Source organism: Cygnus olor, chromosome 6, assembly GCF_009769625.2.
Source record: "Cygnus olor isolate bCygOlo1 chromosome 6, bCygOlo1.pri.v2, whole genome shotgun sequence".
Classification (NCBI taxonomy): Eukaryota; Metazoa; Chordata; class Aves; order Anseriformes; family Anatidae; genus Cygnus; species Cygnus olor.
This window is the reverse complement of record NC_049174.1, coordinates 30,678,622-30,701,958: the sequence shown is the minus strand read 5'-3', so window position 1 is coordinate 30,701,958 and position 23,337 is coordinate 30,678,622. Positions and strand designations below refer to the sequence as shown.

The 23,337-nt window shown below is 45.6% G+C and overlaps 1 protein-coding gene across 1 annotated transcript; it reads right to left on the bottom strand.

Annotated features, from left to right (window-relative positions):
- Positions 1 to 540: 540 nt before the first annotated feature.
- SCTR (secretin receptor) lies at positions 541 to 20,140 on the bottom strand. The gene is made up of 13 exons (XM_040561115.1): positions 19,975 to 20,140; positions 15,923 to 16,049; positions 12,978 to 13,088; positions 8,469 to 8,572; positions 8,078 to 8,175; positions 6,964 to 7,096; positions 6,118 to 6,271; positions 5,966 to 6,026; positions 5,374 to 5,443; positions 2,661 to 2,752; positions 2,428 to 2,566; positions 2,211 to 2,252; positions 541 to 1,169 (listed from the first exon to the last, which is right to left on the bottom strand). Exons 1-13 carry the CDS (start codon positions 20,017 to 20,019, stop codon positions 993 to 995), a joined length of 1,353 nt encoding a protein of 450 aa, XP_040417049.1. The 5' UTR covers positions 20,020 to 20,140; the 3' UTR covers positions 541 to 992.
- Between the last annotated feature and the right edge of the window lie 3,197 nt (positions 20,141 to 23,337).

The following is a 23,337-nucleotide window of genomic DNA, read 5'->3' as shown; positions in this document are numbered from 1 at the left end:
TTGAGTGGTTTTGGCAGAGCAGTTGGGGAGCGCCACTCAGTCAGCGCTTGGCAGAGCTGTGCTTATTTTGCCAATGTCATATGGGTGACCAGGAGAGGGGAGAAGGTGATAAATGCCACTTGCTTTCTGTTCAGTCATCTTTGCCCTCAAGGAAAGCTAGGCAAGAATTGCCTCAACTCGGTAAATAGAGATAAAAAATCAAATACCAGACCCGACTGACTGCATTTGTCAGCTGAATTCTTTCACCCCTTTGCAATTCAAACCAGGGCAGTTTTCACGGCCACTCTTGGAATTTGCTACAATAGCTTCTATATTTTCAAAAAACTGTACAGAAACCCAAACAGGACCACTGCTGTTTCCAAGATCACCATTGTTAGAAGAGGCAAAGGAAGAAAACTTTGATGCTGCCACTATCGCTGAAGAATACCTGAGCAATGAGTATACAATCAGAGTGGAACGAGAAGCTCAGATGTGCTTTATATTTTCAGTGTCCCTCATCGTTCCACCACAACAGAAAGACTTTGAACCTTGGTAAACTTTAGGCACAAAGTGACTTTGTATTTCAAACCCATAGTCTGTGTTAAAGGACGATATGCAACCTTCATCTTACAAAGCTGAATATCCTCCTAGCTTCAACAGCAGAAGAAATACAAAACATCTAAAACTCACCCGCCTGGCCTAGCATTGGAAGGGAGCCACATGGAAAATGAGAGGCTACGTTTAAGGTAGAAATAGCAGCTTAAACATATTGGTGTGGAAAGAAACACAAATGACTGTGGCCAGAAACCCAAGGAAGAGCAGAACGTTTTGGCCCATTTTGCCTTGCAAAATAACTTCAGTGCTACACAGGATATAGACGAACAGATGTGCTTCAAGAACTGCTGATCCACAGCCAAGTCCCGCTCTCGGATATATACACAAGACTCCCAGCACAGTCCATGGGATTTAACCACGTGCACCTGAGCATGGAGGTATCCCTCAAGGGTGAAGTGTTAAAGCATGCTTGATCTTTGGAGGGTTGCTCTCCTGTCCTGTGGTGGGCTCAACTTCACTACCTGCATCTCCTGAGTTAAGCCACTTCCTCCGTTACTTGCTGAGGTGCTCAGATGCTGACGCAAGTGTTTGCTTAAATGCCACTGCCTCCATTTTCTCTGAACTTCCAGCTGAACCTAGGTAGAAAGATCACAAAATACTTGGTTCAGCTAGTTTATCTTGGAGCCCAGCATTGCAGAGTGCAGTATAACAGGAAAAGGAGAGATGGTTACCTTTGCCAAGGTTTGGATTTATTTATTTAACCCCCAGTTTAAGGGATTAGGGTAGGGCCTGTTTCTTGTCACTTCTAGTGATACGGCTGTTGCAGCTACATAATTTTCTGTGAACCTGTTTTTCTTTTTAATTGGTGTTGAAACTGTTTGTGCAGACTAGCTGGCCTTAGTGTCCGGTTTGGATTTGTCAAAGATTTTTATTTTTTTTATCAAAACAGGACATTTTGACACAAAGGTGAAAAAAATGTGGATTTTCTTTTCAAAACAACTTTTTTTTTTTTTTTCTGAAACCCTGTTAAAGCACCATTCAACATTTTTCAAACCCATCCTCCCTTTCAAATCAACTTTTCCTTCCAACCTTAGGAACTAACAGTTTGGGTTTTTTTCCTTCCCTCCAATAACCTCAGGATCTACCAGGTCTGGATAACATTTCTCCTTGCCTCTACCAGCAGCAGTATTTTAGAGTGCCAGTTCTAGCCCAGGAGCCTGGGAGTTATAGAACCACAAAGGCAACAGACCTTCTTCCAAAAGCTTTACCTTATGAGAGTCCTAATAAATTTGGACTTGCTACAGCTTTTGCTAAATTCCCTCCCAAGGATCAAGCAACAAAAACAGACACAGGATGACAGATCATACCATCATACATCAGAATCAGGTTCTGATTTTCAGTGTGACCGTGTGCGGGATGGTTCTCCCACCCTCCACTCCCAGACAGTAATAATGCTATCTGATTTAGGAAAGGGTTGCAATAGATGAGAGATGAAGTTTGCATCTGGCGTATGATTACTTAGGTTTGCCAGGTCTGGGAGGTATTTCAGGAGTGATGTTAAGTAGCTGGGAAGAAAACTGTCAGATAAAACATGTAATTCATTGGAGAAAACATACCCTACTAATTAATGAGATATACTTGAGCAATAAAAAAAATGTTATCTACACAAAACTCACCTCACCATTAAGAAAACAATAAAGTACAGCCACGAAAAAACCCTGAAAGATAAAAAGAACCATGGTCACAGAATTAGAACTGCAGTTTCAGCTTTTAAATTCAGATGATATATCTCAAAGGAAATCAGACAGCTTGTTATTGCCACTGGGCCTCTGCGCAGGGCTACACGTTATACTTCGTATTACTTAAAGAAAAGAGTAGCATGTCAACTATTACCTGGAACGATCCAAGAGCCAATTCAAAAAACAGCTGAATTTCCATTGTGCCACTACTTGTGTCTTCGGGGAAGAAAGCAAAGATGATGTAGTGAACCCCAAAGAGCGGGATGAGGAGGAGTGTCGACTTGGCAAGCCTCCTGGGAGTGGAAACAAAGGGGAAAACGAGTGTAGAAGGGGCAAGAGGAGCCTGGTGGGTTGACGTGGTATAAAGTCACAGTGTGCAGGACGTACTTGTACTGGTTGAAATCGCTGCTCCGTCTTTCAGGTGAGCTGAGCTTCTTCATCAGGATTCTTAAAATGTTGATGAAAAGAATGAAATTAATCTGAAAATAAAAAGAAAGAAATAAAAAGAAAATGAAGGATATGAAAAAAATAAAATAAGCAAACAACAAAAGTGCCCCATAACCAAAAGTGAGCTGCCAGGTCTCAGCAGATCCAGTTTGAAGCGTTTTGGCTGAGCAGGAAGAACTGGGGCTGGGGCTGACCTGTGGGTTTGCAGATGTCCCTGTCCCCATCCCTATGCCCAACCCTGTCCCATGCCTCTCCAGCCTGCCCAGCCACTCAGGGCTCGGACACTGTCTGGTTTTTCCACAGTTTGCTAGCTATGGTCAGGGCTTATTACCAGGAGAAATCACTGAAGTGCAAAGGGGCCAGGAGGGGCCTTGGGGAAGCCCCTGTGTGCGCTGGGGCATGAGGCCACAGGCCCTGCTTTGGCTGCCAACACCACCTGCGCGCACCCTTTGCTCCCTGCTGAAAACACCAGCACAGTTTTGGATGGCGGAGGCAAAGCAATTAACAGTGGGGACAGGGGAGAGCTGGGGCAGTCCTTCCTTCTGCAAACCCCCATCTCTGAGGGTGGATCCCACGTAGAGACGCTGATCTACCGCTGCTTTTGAGCACGGGTGAAACAATGGCTGCTTCTGTGGGCTCGAGCCCCTGACACAGAACAGGAGCAGCAGGGGAGGCCGTGCCTACTCCCACAGCAGCGCCCAGCCACCCTTGGCCTTATCGGCACCACGATGGGGCCAGCAGCACCCGGCTGCACGCCCACAGCACCTTTCACAAACTCCTGTGCCGGGCCCTCAACCCTTCCCTACGTGTATTGACACATACAAGCACCATTACAGGCATGCAACCACCTCATGGCGGCCTGTGTGTGCAGGGCTCTGGGGTGGTGGGTTTCCTCAGGAGATGGGGATCAACATTGGATGGGACAGACCCAGGGTGTCCCTGGGGCAGGGGGGGCTCCCGAAATTAGTGGGTGAAGAGGAAGCAAGCATGGCTGTGTGGTCTGGGCTGGAGAGGGTGGGTGGGGAAGGCTGAAAGTTTGGGAGCTGGGGGTGAGGGAAGGAGCAGAGCTGTGAGGAGCTGGGGTGGGGAATGTGAAGGAAAGGCAGTGAGATACGGTGGGGGTCTTGGGGGGAAAGGGGGCTCGGGTCTGAGGATTCTGGTGTTTTTTTAACCCAGCAGGTCAGACTTGAGCCCTGTAGGCAGTGCAGGACTTTTTGCTGATGAAAATCCACTGGGAATGGGAGGACTGTGGGACTCCCGCTGGGAGGAATTGCCAGTGGGCAGCACAGCAAGCGTGTTAGTCTGGGAGGACAAAGGAGCTTATCAGTGTTGATTTTCTGCCCTTTGAACTGCTAAGGACTGTGTGCTGTGAGGAATAAAGAGATTAGATCTGAATTCTCAAGGACTGGCTGCTTGTTTGCATCTGTAGCTATGGGCTTGAGAAAAGCCTCTGTTAGGTAAGGAGGCAGGGCCATGCAGACAGCTCCTGCCTAAGGCAGCTGGCTAGATGTGATCAGGGTTTCAAGGGGATAGTGGGTGGCCCTCAAAAGATAAATGAAGACTGTGATTTTCACCTTGCAGAACTTCTGGGCCTTGTTGGAATTTAAATATTGCTGAGCAGCTCCTTTTCATTAGGGAAAATAAATGTTGTGGCCTCGTTGATCCTGAATCACTTTGTGTGGTCTTCTGTTTTTCTTGTGGGGGTGAAGAATTACTCAGTGGTAAAAGGGAGCAGGGCTTAAACCACCACCTATACTTGCGTTTCCAAGAGAGTGTGCTAGTGCTGCAGTTTGTGATTTGTAAACATAATGGAGCCTACTGGCAACACGAATACCTCAGCTTCTGCATTCTTACTCAATGTCAGCAGGTCACTTGAGAGTAGCTAGCAGCTCACGTTTCTCTAGTAAGGCTTCAAATTAATCCTTGCAGACCCCCAGGGCCCACACTTGGGCAGAACTATCTCCACGAAGCAGCTGCAGCCCCTTGGTACCTTAAAACTATAAAGGTGAGCACCAGCAAGTGTTCAAACCCTTGGTGATGAATATTATTTGTGCCAAAGTGTTAACATCTCCTCTGGTTTGTACTGGGCAGGTTCACACTGAGTTTCAATCCCTACGTCTCATTTCAGTGAGCAATGCCTTAATAGCCTAATTGCGGTCTACTAACAGACGGTGCATGAAGCCTGTGAGCTGCTCTCATTGCTCAAAACAAAAGCTAATGATCATGTAAGGCAAGTTGTTTTTGGCTTTGCTAAGAGGGGCAGTGACCGTGAGACACAAAGGCTATTGTACTGAAATGTACAGCCACTTGGTTTCTCCTCCGGAGCCTTTCTTGAAACAGTCCAAAACAAGCTTCCACAAGCCAGCCAAATTCATATGAAATCAACAGGATGTGGAAACCTGATCTTCTTCAGGCTCTTGCTTCTTGGGAGGACACTCTAGCTTTCCTTGCAACTTAGCTTCGGGGCATTAGTTACTGACAAAATCATGCTGAGCAGAAGTTGCTTAAGCAGTAATTCATGTGTCACACCAGTTCAGGCACATGTCTAAGATCAGTTCATTAACACACTTCTAAAGCATGTTGAATAGATGATCTCTGACTTCACAGTATTTGAAAATACAGTTTGAATGTGCTTGTCCCAGAAAAGACTTACAAAAATAGACAAAACTACAGGGCCTCTAATGATCCACCAGGTATTGGCATTAGTGTTAATGTTCCAACACCTGCAAAAATAGAAGAGAAGGTGCATTCAGTTATCAAAATACTGGTGTCTTTTCAAAGGGATTTAGTCTGTTTTGTACTTCAGATAGGCCTCCACTGCCTCTTCTACAGAATTAATTTCCTGTTCTCACTTAGCTGGTGCAACATTTTGGGAAAACCTTGACAGAAAACCGTTCACTTCCACTGGGCAAAAGTATATCCTGCCCTTGAATTACATCCACTTTTCAAAATTTTGCAAGGGAGAAGAGAAAGGAACAAAGCTTCACTGATCAAATGCAGGTGTTTAAAACATCATGGGCAGAATTCATTCTTGAAGGACATCTCCCACCCTTGAAAATGGTCAAATTAAAATTGAGGCTCTCTCTCGGCTTGCTCAGCTGGATGTTTCTTCTCTGCCTATGCTGGGAACCAGGCTTGCAACACAGTTGAATTGCAGTTGATTTGCTTGGCTGACAGTGGTTAGGAATGAGCAGGAAATCCCTGCAGCAGCCTGCACAACTCCACCCCCCCTCCAAATAACTTACCCGGTGTTTTCATGGAGTTGCCTCGCGGTGGCCCACGCAGCCACAAAGACAGTTGGGGCACCTGCAATTGGAAAAGCCAGTTACTGCTCTACAAATTCATCCCAGAGGCACAACAAATTGACAATTATGCATATGAAAAGGAGAGCCGTTACCCCATCCAAGGGTGATGAACCACCAGAAGAACTTCCTTTCTGAGAAGAAGGAAATTACCAGAAGAGTGTGGAGGTACAGTCCCTCCACGAGAAGCCAGCTGTAGTTAGACATAATGCAATACTGAAAGAAGACCATGGTAAGCTTGCATCCAGCCTGAGGAAACAGAGGATAATTTTTGTTTGTATCTATTTTCAAACAGAGTTTAAAGCACTGAACATGGCTTCCAGTGCCCCCCAATATTTACAAGATATTATGCCGCTAATAAAAAGAACAGAGAAAAATTTATATATTTCAAAGTTCAATGTGTTCGTATATTCTATCTGTGAGCCCCATTACCAGGATCTACAATCCACATAAGAGTCTCCACCCTGGTGGTGTGTCCCATGTTTATGGACTCTGACACCTGCATTTAGGCGTCTCTGTGTTCATGTGCTGAACTCCTGGTCTCTTCTGTGGCGATCTAGTCAACGCAGTCAAGCTGATGAATGCAGACACCTACTTTAGACCAACCTGGGTGGGTACCTTCTGTGTCAACACTTGAGGGGACTGTAGATACCTGCATATTAGCTTTAGCTGCACCTGGTTTTCTGTGTGTTTCATCCAGCCTGGGCCCCTTTTACATCCTCATACCGCCCTCACCCATGCAGAATCCTCCCAAAACAGGGAAATCTCAGCCTGGAACAACTAACGCATGGGGTGGAGCAACAGAGAAGGAACAGGACATACTCTTCCCCTCCCATGCCCTGGTATGACAAATAGAAACCTAGGATGAAGATTTTCTGCCCTGCACACTAACTATGGCTTGGAAGCTGAGGTGTGAAGTAAGCTGGAAGGCAAAGGGTTACCGTGTATGCCTCACAGTAGTTTGTGTCTTCAGAGGAGAATAAAACAGCATCTTTGATGAAGTTAGATGAGGCTCGCAAAATGAAGGACGTGAAGAGATGCATGTGGATGTAGTTCCTCGTACAGCGAAGTCTTCTGCAAGGAAAAGAGAGAGCTCCTACAAAGTTACGTTCCTAGACAAAGCAGGAAGCTTGTGGCTGTAACCATCAGGTTTCAATCCTTATTAATGCTGAACTGACAACTTAAGAACACTGTTTTTCTGTCTGTGAAAGGAAGACGAATGGATTTCCAAAGAGGAATACCCTAGAGAAGACCTTGAAAAGCAGAAGGCACATCTGCTCCACTCAGGTACTAAAAAAAGCTGAACGTTGTCTGAAGAACTGAGATTTCATGCCAATATACTTGGTCTAGCCTCTGTCCCTCCTTCCCAGAGCATTGTGAAACCAAGGAGCTGCTGTTTATCCACACCTGGATGGATTTCTTTGGTTTATCTGAACAGTGCACTTGTGCCTGCAGTGTTTTCTGTATTACAACTTCATATAATTCAGTTCGGGAGGCCTTGCAGACTCACAACTAGTCTGCAGAGTAGTTGGGGTTCCTCTGACCAGAGGTGCCTCCCTGATATTTACTGTAAGGGAAATTCATTTCACTGAATAAGCAGCAAAGTGCAAATTCCAGGTTATAAAGCTGTATGAAGATAAACCTACTGTCAGGTCACTGCTGTAAGCCTGCAACACCTCTCTAGAAGTCAATGCACTGGTTCTTAGAGCAAAGTTTTAGCCACAGTCTTGGGTGGGGTAAAGAACAGTAGGAGGAAAGACACTGTTCCCCAGGGACATCAATATCATGGCAAAATCTCAGCAGGGAGATGGTGCAAACTCCAATCTGCAAAATATGATAAACTAAATGTTGGGAAGGACAGGAGAGCACAATATGAGGAACAGCCCTGACATTTTCTGTGAGACAGGACTCAGCTCATTTCCATCACTGATTTATGTAAAAGTTTTCAGAAACACTGCAATGTTTAACTTGCCCTGAAAGCCAACAGAAGGGTCTGTGTCAGCTGAGATGACCAGACGTCCTGCCCAAAGGCAACCCAGCGGTGCTTCTCCTCACCTTAAAGAGGCCAGGACCACTAAGGCTATTGTCAGCGTCACAAGGGAGGTGCAGTATCCAATGGTGTACATGGTCTTCAGGGTCATGAAATAGGCACGCTGCAGGGGAACAGATATTCACATCTTTACCTTTGACTATCTGGCAGAAATCGGCCCATACCAAATGAAGGCTATCCCTTATTTCTTATCAAGTAGATTTTCTTGTAAAATCAGCTACGGAAGTTTTAAACTGAACAAAACTCATTGAGAAAGCATTTGTGCTGAAGAACACCCATACCCACAACCCCACCTGGGGTAGATCCCATTATTCAGTCTCTCCTTAACAGATTGAGCACGTCCCTTCCCCAGAGCCCCAGAGCAGCAGATCTGTGGTCATAGGCACTCGGACTCACTCTTTTCTCATTTGTGGTGTCATTGACATTGTAGCCACAAGCAATATCTGGTCTTGGATAGGGGTCTGACCAACCCTCGCTGGTACAGTTTCGATAGACGAAACCTGTATGGTAACAACAACAAAAGAGACAAAATCAGATGTAACTATTTCCAATTGTATCTTTGTTCTCCTCCTTATCCTCACCAACGTGAAGGGTTGCTCCAAGAGCAAGGAGAACATTTTTTCCCCAGGCAATGTACTCGGCATAGCTGGAGGTGAAATGCAGCTGAGCTGATTATGTTGATACTTGCCCAGTGTATTTGTGTGGGTCATAATATTGTTTGCCAACTCAGGGATGACTGTGATGGATGTGTTTTTATTAATTGCAACATAAATAATACTGTTCGGTACATCTGGTGTTTCTTGGCTAGAGTTCCAAGATCAGCAAACATATGACTTGTTCGGTCACGGATTCATACTCCATACGAACCTGATACTTTCTTGGACATTCTCACCACCTCAGGGTTGTACTATGGTTTGTCACAGCCTGAGGAGAACACAAAACGTTAGATGGTCACAGCTTTTTGGGGAGACTTAAATGGAAACTAAAAGGCTTGTACCCACAGCCAAGTCCAGGCGTTGTCTTAGGCAGTTGATTTCCTTGCTTACTTGGAAATCAGAGGCTAGGATGGGAATCCCCTCACTTAAGTTAGACTTCTGAAAGCAAAATGCTTGAGTTTAAGTGTGTCCCTTGCAGCCATCTTTCTAGTCAGTGGCGAAAAAGAGGCGTTTGCAGAAATCATCTCATTTTCAGGCAGACATCTGCACAGGGCAGTTTGTCTGACCTACTTCTTTTTGGACGTCTGACTCCTCAAGCTGGGTGAGATGGGTCACCACCAAGCTGCATGTGGTTAAACAGAGATGGATCACCACCAAGCTGCACGTGGTTAAACAGGACAGGTTTGAACATGCTCACATTCATGTCCAGCACCTATACACCTCGCAATCTCACACGAAGAAAATGGCCCCAGCAGGCAGTTAGGCTATGGGCAGAAGAGAAGAGAAACTTCCGCAAAGAAATAAAACCACTGCCTGCTGTCCTAATCACATGCATCTGCGCAGTTGGAGCCACCCTTTAGAAAGAGGGTGTAAAACCCTGGCTCTGCTGCAGTAATAGCTGTACTAGCAAGGACTTAGGACCTGAAATCAGCAGTCCTTCTTAGTGGAAGCCTTGACAGCAGGCACCATAAAAGTCTATTTCTGTCTACACATTTAGCCACAGGGACTGTAGGGCATCCAGTTTCTGCAAAACATCCCCGCAGTGCTGAGGGAACAGGGGGAAATGCATATGCAGCAGTGTTTGGCACTGGTTTATGCTTTTGGGAGCCCTGCTGGGACTGTCAGGACAGTCAGGGCTCCTGCTACCACTGGGCTAATTCTGGAGACCTCAGAGCATGCCCACACTTGGTTTGCACTCACCTCTGTAAAACAGCAAGGCACAGCAAACATGCTGAGATCTCCAAGCGGGGAAAGCTCTGGGTGTGTCCATACCCAACTATTATTCTGATGCTTTTATGAACATTTTGTTCCAGCTTAGCATCTTTGGAAGGGCTGGGCTTGTTTTTTAAGCCAGGTTTTCTGTACTCTGCTGCAGCACAGCAACAACAAAAGGAAGAGAAAGAGCTCTCCCAAAGAGCTCTCCCCAGCCAACCATTGGTCTCTCTGTCCAAAGCAGGGCCACCAAGCTGACCAAGGGACTGGAGCACCTATGAGAAGAGGCTGAGAGAGCTGGGACTGTTCAACCTGGAGAGGGGGAGGCTCAGGGGGATCTCATCAGGGTCTATAAATACCTGGAGGAGTGTACAAAGAAGATGCAGCCAGATTCAGTGGTGCCCAGGGACAGGACAAGAGGCAATGGGCACAAACTGGAACACGGGAGGTTCCCTCCGAACATCAGGGAGCACTTTGTGCTGTGCAGGTGACAGAGCACTGGCATAGGCTGCCCAGAGCGGTTCTGGAGTCTCCTCCTTGGAGATCTTCAAATGTCATTTGGACATGGTGCTGGGCAACCTGCTCTGGGTGACCCTACTTGAGCAGGGGGTTGCACAAGGTGACCCCCAGAGGTCCTTTCCAGTCTCGGCTGTTCTGTGATTCTGTGATCGTGCCTTGGTAGTCAGCACATGAGAGGTATGGTGGCAAAATGTTCTACTTCAGCTTCAATTAAAGACCCATGTACTCGGAGCAGAGTGTCATGCTTGTAAACAGGTCCATAACTGGGTTTCGCCTAAGGATGTCAAAGTTGATCAGACAAGGAGAGGTGAAGTTCTGTGCTGGTGCGTGCTTGCAATTGCATTACAAGCAAACCATAGGAGATTATGCAGGGCTTATTATATGGATGGACGTGAGCACAACTTTAACAATGCTGCTTGCTTATGGGTGAAATACATGCTGGGGAAACTGCAGCATGCCACACTCAGAGCAGACTCAGGGGCTGCAGCCCATCTAACGTTGAGTGCCTTGGAGGACTTCAGGGGCAAGGGGGAGCACTGGCTAAAGGGATGGCTGTGGAACTGGGGCCATTCTATGTAGCCTCCTCTTCTGCCTCTGACTCCCCGCAGTCATCACACCTTTCCCCATTTCTTGCCTGAGACATGATGTGGGTTGTGAACTTCTGGTATGTTACTAGGTTTCAGATTATTTTGTTTCTTTGGTCTGTTATGTGGGGAGAGGCCAGACAGTCTGGGCTGCAAATGCAAGTCTGGATGTCAGCACAAAGCTCAGCTGCATAGAGACCAGCGTTTGGGTTCAGAGCTATCTACATCCCTTCACATATGGGTCTTTGGCATTTGTGGCTGCCCATCTCTTTTGTAAGTGGCAAGGAAATAAAACATTTGCTTTTCTTTCAAACGAAATGATATTTGTTTTTCTTTTGCAAAATTGCTGAAAAACAGGGCAACAACTGTAGCGGTAATTAAATGCATGAGTCAAAAGCCAGCCACAGTGCAAAATCAGAGAAGAATGTGGCTATGAGAATGAGAATAAACTATTGCTGACTTGGACCCAAAATGCCAGATGCAGAGACTGAAATAAGCTGTAAATGCCAATGAACCATGTCTTGGGTTTCTGTTTTGAACACTGTCACTTTGATTAGTGCTTATCAGAAGTGGCTTAGCTCTCAGCTTCTCAGTAAGGAAGGCAACCAAAGTTTAAAGCTGTTAGACTATCTATCTCCAAGATAATGCAATGCACATTTGATATGTAATTACGACCTTTGGATGTACAAATTCCTGTTTTTCTGCCTGGCCGGTGCTGGCTGCGAGGGCAGCGGCAGGGAGCAGTTCCCTCTAGTGGCTGCACCAGCAGGGATTTTCTTTAACATACTTAAGGCTCAGTATCGCAGTGCTGAAATTTGTGAGCACATGCCCGACAGATGATTTTCTCAGCGATCTGTGTCTTTACATAGTTTCTTTTCTGTCTTTATACGAGATTATAGGATTCAATGTGCAGCTACTGTTTCTGTGTACAGAAAGCAGCATGGTATTTTTAATGCAAATGGTTTGCGTCTGATTTTATTTAAAGAGAACTAAATGCTTTTCTTCCTACTTATTTAATCCTTAGTAGACAATCTAATACTTTGCCTTCTGTTCCTCCATCCATAAAATTAATCTGCCTGCTTTTCTGTGAGTATCGGATCTCATTAATCCATGTCCTATAACCAAAGAAAGGAGAGCCCTCTTCTGATTCGAATCATTAACTCACCGAAGAGAAATGTAAGTACATTTTTCAGGCATTGTTGAAAAGTCAAAATTAACAGAAAGCAGGCAGAAACTACTGCTTAATGACTCACAATTACTCTGATATATTGGGAATAAATTTCACTTCATTTCTAGCTGAGAAATCTCAAAGAATGGGCAGCAAATCTTGCTTGAGCTCATCTCTTTTTGAGTAAGGGGTTTGGTGAGCCATGGGACTAATGAAGCTTGAGTTCTTGTGCATTTGTGCTGCATCCTTGTGTGGAGACTGTCACACATTATGGGTGAACCCCCATAATTTCCACTTGATGGAGGCACAAAAGGGGTTCTTCCCCTTACCTGGCCGGTTGTTTTTGCCAAAACTTGCATGTACTTAATGCTGTGTGAACTTTTGCCCTTTTGTCAAGCTTGGCTGAGATCAGCCGCCTAAGAATTATTAGAAGGGGAAAGAGGCAGAACTACATAAACAGAGACTGTGTGAAGAAAACTCTTTCCCTCAAGAAACCATGTTAAATCTGCTTTTCAGGATAGCATTTACTTCCTGCACTTTTCTCTGCCTGTCTAAGAGAAATAAACTCTTAAGCCATCTTGCTACTTTAATTCCAGGCTTTCCCACGTTTAGATTAGTGATAGAAATGGAGCTGCTAAGTGGCCATTGGTCTTTAAAAGAAGTAGGGACATAATTTCCTTCAAGTTCAGACCTGACGGTGACATTTTTGTAAACACCATGTTTAACAAAAGACATCTCAGCAAGAAAAGAGTATTTTTAGCATTACCTTTTTTCCCAGTCAGCATCTGGAAGAATTTGGGGCAGGGTGCATCGACAGTCTGTCCCACAGCTGATGAAGGCCAGCAGCTCATGTTATCCCACATTCCAGCACATCTGCCTGGGGGCAGCAAGGAAACACCGTGAAACTTCTCCCAGTGAGGAAACACCATGCTACGCCTCCCAGCAATGCAACACCATGAAACATCTCCCAAAAAATGCAACACCATGAAACATCTCTCACCAATGAAATACCATGAAACATCTCCCAACAATGAAGCACCACGCAACGTCTCCCAAGGACCAAAGCAGCTATGGGAACAGAGATACTCAGTACCCTGAAAAGCAAGCTGGATGAGACAGAACAAGTCCTGCTGAGACCTATTGAGGCCTAGATGGAACAGAACAGGTCCTGCTGGCTTCACACCATCCCCTTGCAGGCTCCAGACCCATCCCACTCTGGTCCTTGACTGCACTGGTCTCTACCAGCTGAACACAGAGAAAGTTGGGCCATGGGGAGCCTTGCACCAGGCCATTGGCTACCAGTCTGTCTTCTGGTAACTAGTGAATAGCCCTGGAAAGATGAAGGAAACCAGATGTCAAAAATTTAGCTCACTTTTCAACCCTTCTAAAGCTTCCACTTTGAATCAGTCTGATGTTTTCCTTACATAATCCTTGTGTAAACACAAAAAGGCACAACGTGACTAGGAGTTTAAACAGCTTCAGAATGATACTGGGGAAAGGGCAGAGAGGAACAGCATTGTACAAGCATAAATACTCTGCCTCTTCTTCATCTCTTTCATTATGTCCAGACAGTGCTGGAGTGAATAATGCCAATAAACCATGGACTGGGCTCGGCTGTGGGTGTCAATGGCTCTTCTGCTGCCGGAGAGCAAAACTTCACTAAGCTCTTCCCTGTGGCTGTGAAGGGAAGATCACCACATTTACAGGCCAGGGGAAAATGTAAATCCTCTCCTGTCTTCCGGCAAAATCTGCTGGTAATGTTTTTTCTGCAACCAGGCCTCTGACAGCATGATGTGCCTGGTGTAGGCCCCGTTTCAGTGCTGCCATTGGGCCTGGAGGCCTGCTGGGCTCCCTCCTCCAGGCCACTGGCATCACAAGGACAGAGCTAAAATATAAAGAATCCCTCTTCCTGATACTGTAGGACAATAAGAAACACTTTCTGCTCGGGTACTTTGTGCCTGATTCACTTGCAACCAATCCTGTTCATTTGTGCCGTTTTTGTAAGGATGTGAGCGTGTAGCAGAGACAGCACTGTGGCAGCTTGTCCCTTGCTTTGCCTTTCTTCCTGCTCCTCCACTTGGTGCTGTCTACCCACAACAGGCAAAGCTTCTGGGGCAGCAGGTGCAGGAAAGATGGGGTACAGAGGGTTAGCACCATCCTGCGAAGCTCCCGCTCTCTTTCCCTGCATGGTACGCCAAGGGCAGGCAATGGATCCCCAGAGCTTTGTTTCTCTTCTTCAAACTGAAGTCCCTGTATAGGATTTTCTCCACGCAGACCTCAGACATGCAGATAAACAAAGGATGGAGAAATGTGCAGAATAAAAGCATTATTTCCTGGAATAAAAGCGTAATTCTATAATTCACCAAGGTAACAAACCCTCTCTGAGTAAAGAGCAGCAGAAGGAAATTCCTGTGCTCTCTCTTCAGAAGCCATTACTTGGGGACAGCTGTGCATCTTACACCTCTTTATTTTGGGAGGGGTTCACTGTCAGGAGAAGATGTGTTTGCAGAGTTACAGCAATGGAGAGGGGCTTAGTCACTCTGGCCAGTTCCAGCTTAAAGCTTTCTGCTATGTGGGTAGCCCCAAGCTCATGCCAGTGTGACTTGTTTGATCCATTTTGCAGAGTTTAAAGAGGGATTTTGATGGCCACTGGAAATGCTTTCTTAAAGGTTTAACGCAGTGCTATAGTTTTAACTTGTTCCTTCGGGGAGAAGGGCACAGAGGGTAGGGGTGTCCTGTATTAAAGTATCTAGGGGGATGTTTAACATTTGGATCCAACTTAATCCAACCGGATTGAGTTTCTTTTTATATTCGATGAGTCAGATCTGCATTCCGGAATATCTGCCAGCCTGCCACGAACTACCCTGTAACTTCTGCTATACCGGTGTAATGCCCCAGGGCAGTCTCACACCCATCAGGCTGAAAGGGAAAACACAAAGGCAGAGAAAAAGGCTAGGCATGCTATGAAAACAGGCAGCAGATCTTCCCTCTGAGTCCTGCCCCTGGGCCAGGTCATGGTGAAACCTTTGTTTGTCTTAACACCCTCTGCTAGTGAGGAAGGCTTTGAAACTAAGCAAAAGCTTCATGTCTTGCTCCACAGGGCAGCTTATCTCTGGCAGGACACCCTGCACAGAGCATGTCTCATGGGAACTCCATCACCTCCCATGCTGGCGAGGACCTCACCACCTCATGGTCCATAGAAGTCATCCAGAATCAGTTCAGTCTGTGAGATGTTGTGAATGATACAAACCCACCCTCAGTGCTGAGGTCTGTTACAGACAGCCAGTTAGAGCAAGATAGGAACAAGGAGAGTCGTCAGGCCATGGGATGGAAATGTTGGCTGCTGGTATTCATTGTTTTTGAAGGCAAATACAGTTGAGTAACTTTGTATTTAGTTGGCTGACTTTATAAAAATATCCTTGTCTAAGGTGAGAATAACTCCAAATCCTCTCCAATTCACAACCATTTGTTGCTGATGTGCTCTCTAGCTGTGAAGACTGCAGCCAAGCCACTGACTTTGAAGCCTCATACGATTATTATTTGCCATCACAGTAAGGTTGAATCCTGCTCTCGGAGCCTTGCAACACATCTTATCTGTTTTTCTGCTCCTCACCGAGAGGCGCACACGGAGTGCATGCCTCCTGTGGGGTACTGAGGCCACTTGGCTGACCTGAGAATGGTTTTCACCTTGCACATTCCCCCACCCTTTACCTGATGTCAGGAGCAGATCATTTTCAGGTGTCCTGTTCCTCACCTCCAGGGACAGTCTCTCAGCACAGTTTTCTTCCTCCTTTTTCAGGACGCTCAGGAGGTCACAGACAGGTGGGGCAGCCCTGATCTGCAAATTTGAAAAGCAGTGCAATCACTTTTCCTCTTAAAACGTGCACCCCCTCAACAGGATTTGCCCTCCTTATGCTCACATTCTCCATGCAGTGCCGTCAATTGATTGTGGAGGGTATTTCCTTGAAATACAGTCAATTTTCTTAATTAAGTCTGCGTTTTTATGATAGCAGTAGGCAACCACAGATTCAGTTCCTGTCTGCTCCCATTTGCTGAGGTTGTTATTGAGAGAAATGAGTCTGTTATTCTGCTAAATAAAGTACCCGAGCACGATGCTGTTCCCAAAACCTGCAGAAACATCCAGGGCACTGCTGGATGCTCCTACAGCAACGGAGAATTAATTATCTACCTCTGGCAGTATCAAACCGCAGACCCTTGCAGTTTGTTTCCCTGGATGACATTTACTTGCATGGCTGGCCCAAATATGTCCACTGGCTGCAGACCACCCAAGCCTGTTTCACTGCTACCAATCATGGACCTGCAGGAGCCAAGCTGACAGCAGAGTCTCAGGGAATTTTTTTTGCGAGGAAACTGATCGTAAATTGGCCTGAGCACACCATGTCACATTCCTCTTTCTCCATCCTCCTTTCTCACAAGGAAGGGTTGAAATGTTAGTCTTAACTCAAGCCTGATGTAGCAATTAAATGTTTGGTTAATGTTACATGTAGGTGGGCCAAAATGAATGTACAAAACAGCTACCCACCATTAACATGGCATGTATTAAAAACCAGTGCAAAATGATTTGTAGGACAAGATCCCAGTCTTAACATCTCGCAGTATGTTTACTGAAAACTATCCCCAGAGCCTGGGATGTTTCAGCTTTCAGGCAGTATCCAGAAAGTCACGCTGAATCGCTGTGGGACACTCTTCCAGTCACATTAGGCACCCCTAACGTCTGTATTTGCCTGAACCAAAAGCCATAAATCTGATTTCCAGTTGTAACAGACCTGCTTGGTCCCCAGTGAGTGTAAAAAAGTGCTTTCACTATTTTTGCCTTGTTCCATCATTTATGGCAATAAAAGTATTGAATACAGCCAGGTTCCCATTATAACAAATTAGATAATTCCTGCCTCATTAACAACAACAAAACTTTATAAATTCCCACTATAGAAATTATATGCAGATATATATACAAGTGTATATATACATGCATACTTAAAAGATTAAAAACAAGTCATCGGGATGTATTATTTGAAATTTTTTTAGACGGAAATTTTTAATACATTCTGAGTGGGAAAATGTAACCTGACATCATCGTATTACTGCTCAACCTATCTGATAGTGTAGAATTGCAGATCACATTCTGACTAGTTTTAGGAAAAAAAAAATCAGACCAAATTCCCAATTTTTTCAGCTGGAAGTATTTGGGGTATCGCATTTCTGAACAAAGTCTGATATTTTCAGCAGTGTTTTGTGCCTTGTCTAATTGGTATGTTCTATTTTACTGCAGCATCTTTCTCCTTCGTCGTTGTGCATCCTGAAATAAAGAAACTTAAAACCATTCATCTGTGCATGATGTAATGAATTTTCTTGAATCACTCATGCAAAGAAATCAGATTAAATAAACTATTCTCTGATACCAGGATTTAGATACATTAAATCCATTTAATCTTTGAAAAGTTGGAAATGTCCAGTTGGAGTAACATGGCTAAAGAAAGGTAATTGCATTGAGTAGTTTCAGTTGTTAGCTGAAGGCTAAATTTGATCATTTCTAAATATTGACGGATCTTTCAAAATGTATTATTTATCACTCTCTGTCATTATGAATTTGATTACCAATAGTAAAGCAATTAACTACATTTTCATAATACACAAATACAAATGCAACTGTCCAAAAGTTACCTTGCAATTGCGTTAAAAAACAATATTAGCGTTAAACATTTAAAGCAGCCAACAAAACCTGTTTGGTGTCCATGTGGGTTGCTCATCATGATACTGAACGCATGTAAAAATAAACATTAGCCACCCCCTGAGCGATGATCTCAGAAACAGGAGTACTTTTCACCTTATAAAAGCATATACATCCTGCGGGTGCTGCTTCCTTTTAAGCAAGGTATGTCCTAAGCGAGCTTTTGTTTTAGAAAGATTTTTAATGCCTGCTTTATTTTCCTTCTAGAATGGGGCTGCATGCTGATAGCATATCCAGAAGTGAAGACCACCTAGACATTTTTTTTTTTTTAATAAAATGTTGCTCAAGCAGGAGCATGGTGTAGTTAATGCCTCCCCATTACTGTTTGACCCAGCAGAAGGATGTTGACCTTTCTCTCTGGATCAGAGACACCCCTGTCTGACACCAGACCAGGTGGCAACCGGATTTTAACCCCAGTGAGAGCAGAGAGCCTGCGGGTGCTGGCTCAGACACCTTGCTTCCCACAGCCTGCCTCCCTCCTTTCTGCAAATCTGACCGGACAGGCCATGGCCATTTGCTGAACACCCTGAAACCTGCCATTAATGGGCCACTCGGCCCCGCTGCCACCCACAGCACCCAGCACGCCTCTGCCCTGGCACCTCCACGCACGTGTGTGCCTTCCTTGTGTGTGTCCCGCTGTTTGTTCATGTACAGGCACCGTATGAGTCCTGAGGGCACCTTTTACTCCAGAAGGAAAATCCGCTCCCATAGGTGTGGTTTCTCCATCTCTTCCTAAATATCTCCCTGAAGCAGCTCCCAGGTTGTCAGATTTTGACAAAGGGGCAAGGCATCCTCTTATTTTCTATACTTTTTATTTCTTTAAAGAAAATGTAACATATCGAAACCATTCCAAACAGAAATAGTTGTGCTAACCAGATGTCAAGAATGCATAGAAATCTGTAATTTGTGATATCACTAGCACAGCCAACTACATTTCTTAACCTGTGAATGAGTGGATCTAAACACTGTTTAATATGAATACTATTTGCAGCCACAGAATTCCCAGACGTTTGAATTCAAAAATAAATGCTTCTAGTTTAATGAGAGGGCTCAAGGGAGAACAAAGGATGCCAGGCTATATGCTGTAAACAAAATCTGTATTTTGAAGGACTAGAAAGAGAGCAAGTAGAAGGAGGTGCTCTCAGTGGCACCCTGAGTAAAGACATCTATTTACAGAGTCCTTTGGGTAGCACCTAAGAATAAGAAACCCAAACGACAAGAAAACCAGCACAGTCATTGTTTTAGTATGGAACACAATCAGAAGACAAAACAAAGCAGACTGCATTCCCTGTGCAATTAAAACACCTTTGCAGAGCTCAGCTTTTGTCAGAGTTCAAGCCGAATCCCCTGCTGGGACAGAGAGTGAATTTCCCAGTGGTTGCAGTGACTCTCTGTATTGACCAAGAGTTCAACCATCTCCCAGCTGAGCTGGGCATATTTCAGTCTTGGTTTTCTATGTTTTGCAAAATCTGAAACACCTGAGCAGCTCAGAGATCATACCCTGCGCTCAGCTGTCCTGCTGACAGTGCTGGGCACACGGAGCGCAGCAGTGGCCGTCCACCACCTAAACTCGCAGTAAACGCATAAAGCCAAAAAAAGGGAACTAAAACATGTGGGGCAAACACCGCCTTACACTCCTTCAATCCGAGTCAAGTGAGGCATTGGCAGTGCTGGGCATTCCCCCTGAGAGGACTGTTTGCTTATATAAACCAGCAAAGCTTCTCGAAACGGCATCGAGTCCTCCCTCCTTCCTCCCAGCACCGGCTGAGTTTACCAAAGCAGGTTAGTAACACTGTCCTCTTTGTGCAGATGGGGAAACTGAGGCACCCAGCATCTGGCCATCTGGACAATGTCAATTAGTGCGGGAAGCAGCAGAAGCAAGAATAATAAAAAAAATCCCTGCTTATACACAGACATTTTAAATTTATGATGCCACAACTTTGTGGAATAGAGATGCACTTATTCAGACAACACGATTCCATGCAATTCGGAATAAATAGCTCCGAGCACCTACCAGGACGGTTGAAACCCAGAAGATGATCACCCAGACGGTCCACATAGTCACTCAGTCTGCTTCCTTCATCCTTCATGCATCAGAGGTCACCAGGCTGTCTGCGTGCTCTCCAGCCTGGCTCTCAGCTCCTTTCACTTCATTCCTTTCCCTCCTCGCTTTTTTTCCTTCCCAGCTTTGACCATCCTGAGTCAACGTTTCTCTCCAGCTGCCGAGCCCCAGAGAGCATCAGCAATGACAGGACCCCCCCGTCCGCCCTCCAAGCTCTCCTCCTCCTCCTCCGCAGTTGCCTCCTGTCCCAAGAATAACAGCACCTCTGTTGAGCATGTTCCTACTATCGTCTGCCTCCCTTCCCGGCTATTACTCACTGCTATCGACGGGTGTCGGTAGGGAAGGATCATTCCTCATGCTCCCATGATAAGGGACCAAGCAGGGCTCCCGTGTAAGATGTCAGCCCCACAATGGCACGGGTAATCTATCAAGGGGAAATAGTCATTAGCACAGAGCGCAGCCAGGGGAGGACCCAGCCCTGGAATAAGCGCCCTGCTGGGAAACAGGGTTTGAGGAATGCAATCCAGGCTGCCTGCACCGCTCCTGCTCCCGGCAGCTCTGCACGTGCCTCCCACAGCGAGCTCACATCCCCAGGCGCTGGAAATCGGGAGGCTGGCAGAGGGAATCGGGAGGCTGGCAGAGCCTGCCGCAACAGGGCCAGCTTCACGCGCCTCCTGCCCAGCCACTGGCGCTGGAGGTGAGCTAGAGTTTGGGGTTAGGCTATCAGAGAAAGGGCGCAAAGAGGATCTGGTCTTCCTACCGCTTCCAAAGGGGGCTCCAAACGCTCCCTGGACTCCAGCCTCTCATCCAGCATCCAGAGAAACAGGCGGTCTGCATGTGGTCCTGATGCTACGGGCAGCGAGAGCCTCGCGTTCGGGTCCTTGTGGTACCTCGTGGTGGGATGTTCCCCATAGGCAGCTCCCTCGTGGCAGAGCATGCTTTATTTCGGCAGGTTTAGTTTCTGTGGAAAAACTGTTACAAAGGTGTGCTTATCCAGGGTGTGGGCTGCCAGACACCAAGGCAGGCACTCCAAACTCGGCTTGCCAAGTTTACTTGTAGCACAAAAAGGAACACAGCCTTAAAAAAGAGATGAAGTTTGCACCGTGCACTAGTGCCCACTCTCAGAGCACTGCAACCCTCAGCTACACTAACATGTCTCAAAGCACCTTTTGCTACCTTTTCCAATTTACCATCTCCCGTCACTCCAGACATAGGCCAAATGTGACGAGGGGCTCCCCAGGCCATCGGGTCTGCTCTCCGGTCTGATGGGCGTGTGCTCTAGAGCTACCAGTAAAGTCAAAGGCTGTTACTGTAAGACATCTAGCTTGTTACCTGTGCACTGAAAATCCCGTCATTGGATTGAGCAAGTCATCTGCCAAGCAGCATAATTGCTGGGGACAAGCAAGGACAGCTAAATTGCAATGCTCTGCATCCCCTACTCACTACACTCAACTCTCCCCATGTCCCCAAAGTCACCAAGCCGTGGCTGGACAAGAGGCACCACGCTATGGCTGTCCTGCCCAGCCACATGCCCTGCACGTGCTGACTGCCCAGACAGCAGGAGAAGCATGACAGAAAGCTGCCACGCTCACACAGCATCGCTGCCCTTGCAAAGGGGAAACATTTCAGCCGTCTTCTCCCCTGCCCGCTCTAAACTTTCAGGAACTTTCATTTCTTTAAGAGCTCTGCTTGCCCACAGAGTTTGGTTGGAATTGGCCAAAGGGTTAAACAGATTGTTAAAAGGAGGTATGAGAGGCAGCCAAGCAATGTGATTATAGTAGTCTGAAGAAACCGCATTGGCAGTGCTGCATCATCTCAGTGGGCTGCTAAGTCATTCTCTCTCTTCCTTTGGCTCAAAGAAAATTTTATTATTCTGTTGTTATTGACAGAGCTTCCCCTGAAAGCCACTGCTCATGCTTGTGTTTGTGGCATCAATGCAGCTTTGCTTCTGAAAGCATTTTTAGATGGGTGTGTGTGTATGTGTGTGTGCATTTTCTGATACAGGCAATGGTTGCCCAGGGGCTTTGAAAAGCCAATGTTGGATTTAAACACCAATAGTGTGAATGAAGATCCTAATATTTTGTGACCCTTGCATTATATTTATGTGTAGGCTGAGGGCTCAAAAGATGACAGATACAAGATAAGACCTGGAAAACTCTCACCTGTGCAAACCCTTGCTTGATGTCAGCACTCTGGGAGGGACACGCTGTGCTGGGAAACCTACGAGCAGAAGCAGACTGCAGAGAATTATTAGGAGAGAATTATTAGCAGAGATTTATTAGCAAGAACTCACAGATCTTGAAACAAGGTGTTGCTCTATTAAACAGTATAGCATTGCACTTTGCTACATTCATTCCTACCCAGCATATCTATTTTAAATTTGTCACAGCTGGAATTTGTTTCAGTAATCTAAGCCAGAAATGAAACACTGGAATTTGTTCATGCAATCTTGAAATACTTCAAATGGTAACTTTAGTAGTAAATAAATTAATTTGCTTTATGTTATTTTGATTATAGGATTATTTACTTATCAAGTACCTTAACGAACCTCAATATTAAATATTTATTAATACATAAAATTTCTGTTAGATGTTCAGTCTAATCATTCATTTTTCTCCCTCCTTTGCTAAAGAATTGTTTGTAATCCCTGTTTTACAGCTTGACAACCAGGCCATGCATTTTTCCTCTGATATTCGGAATATAGATATAAAATTTAGGTGAGACTCACCTATTTAAATCCCAGTTCAAAATCCTTATTTACACTAACCATCCCAAGGAAATCTGAAGCTTTGTTGGCCAATAATCCTCTGTTTCCAGCTACCTTTTCCATTTATTTCCCACCTCTCAGGAAACCTTACAGAGTGATTTTCCACCAGGGGTGCATCATATTCAGCTCCTCTGATGTGGAAGTGGAGATGGATTTAGTTGCACACTCCATTATGACCATGCAAATAGAGAGACTCACAGGTGAATCGTGTTTCCGTGGGAGGAGAAATATGTTAACACACTATTTGCTCCACTATATTCCCACGGCATTTTTCTTGGAAGAGAAAAAAAAAAAAAAAGGCAAAACGGTAGAGCTAAAAAAGTTCAGTGTGGGACACTGTGATTAAGCTCTGGAGCTGGTGCTTCTGTTCTCATACCAAATCGTACCATGTAAAAAATGCAGGTTTTGCAGAGACCTCTCCCCAGAGCCGTGGGCAGCCCAGCCGCGGCTCTCCCACGGATCCATCCTGCGGGGGGGAAGAATTTCAGCCATCTGCCCGGCTCTTGGGCTGTCAGGTGGAGAACAAACTGCTGTCAGCCCTAGCAGCG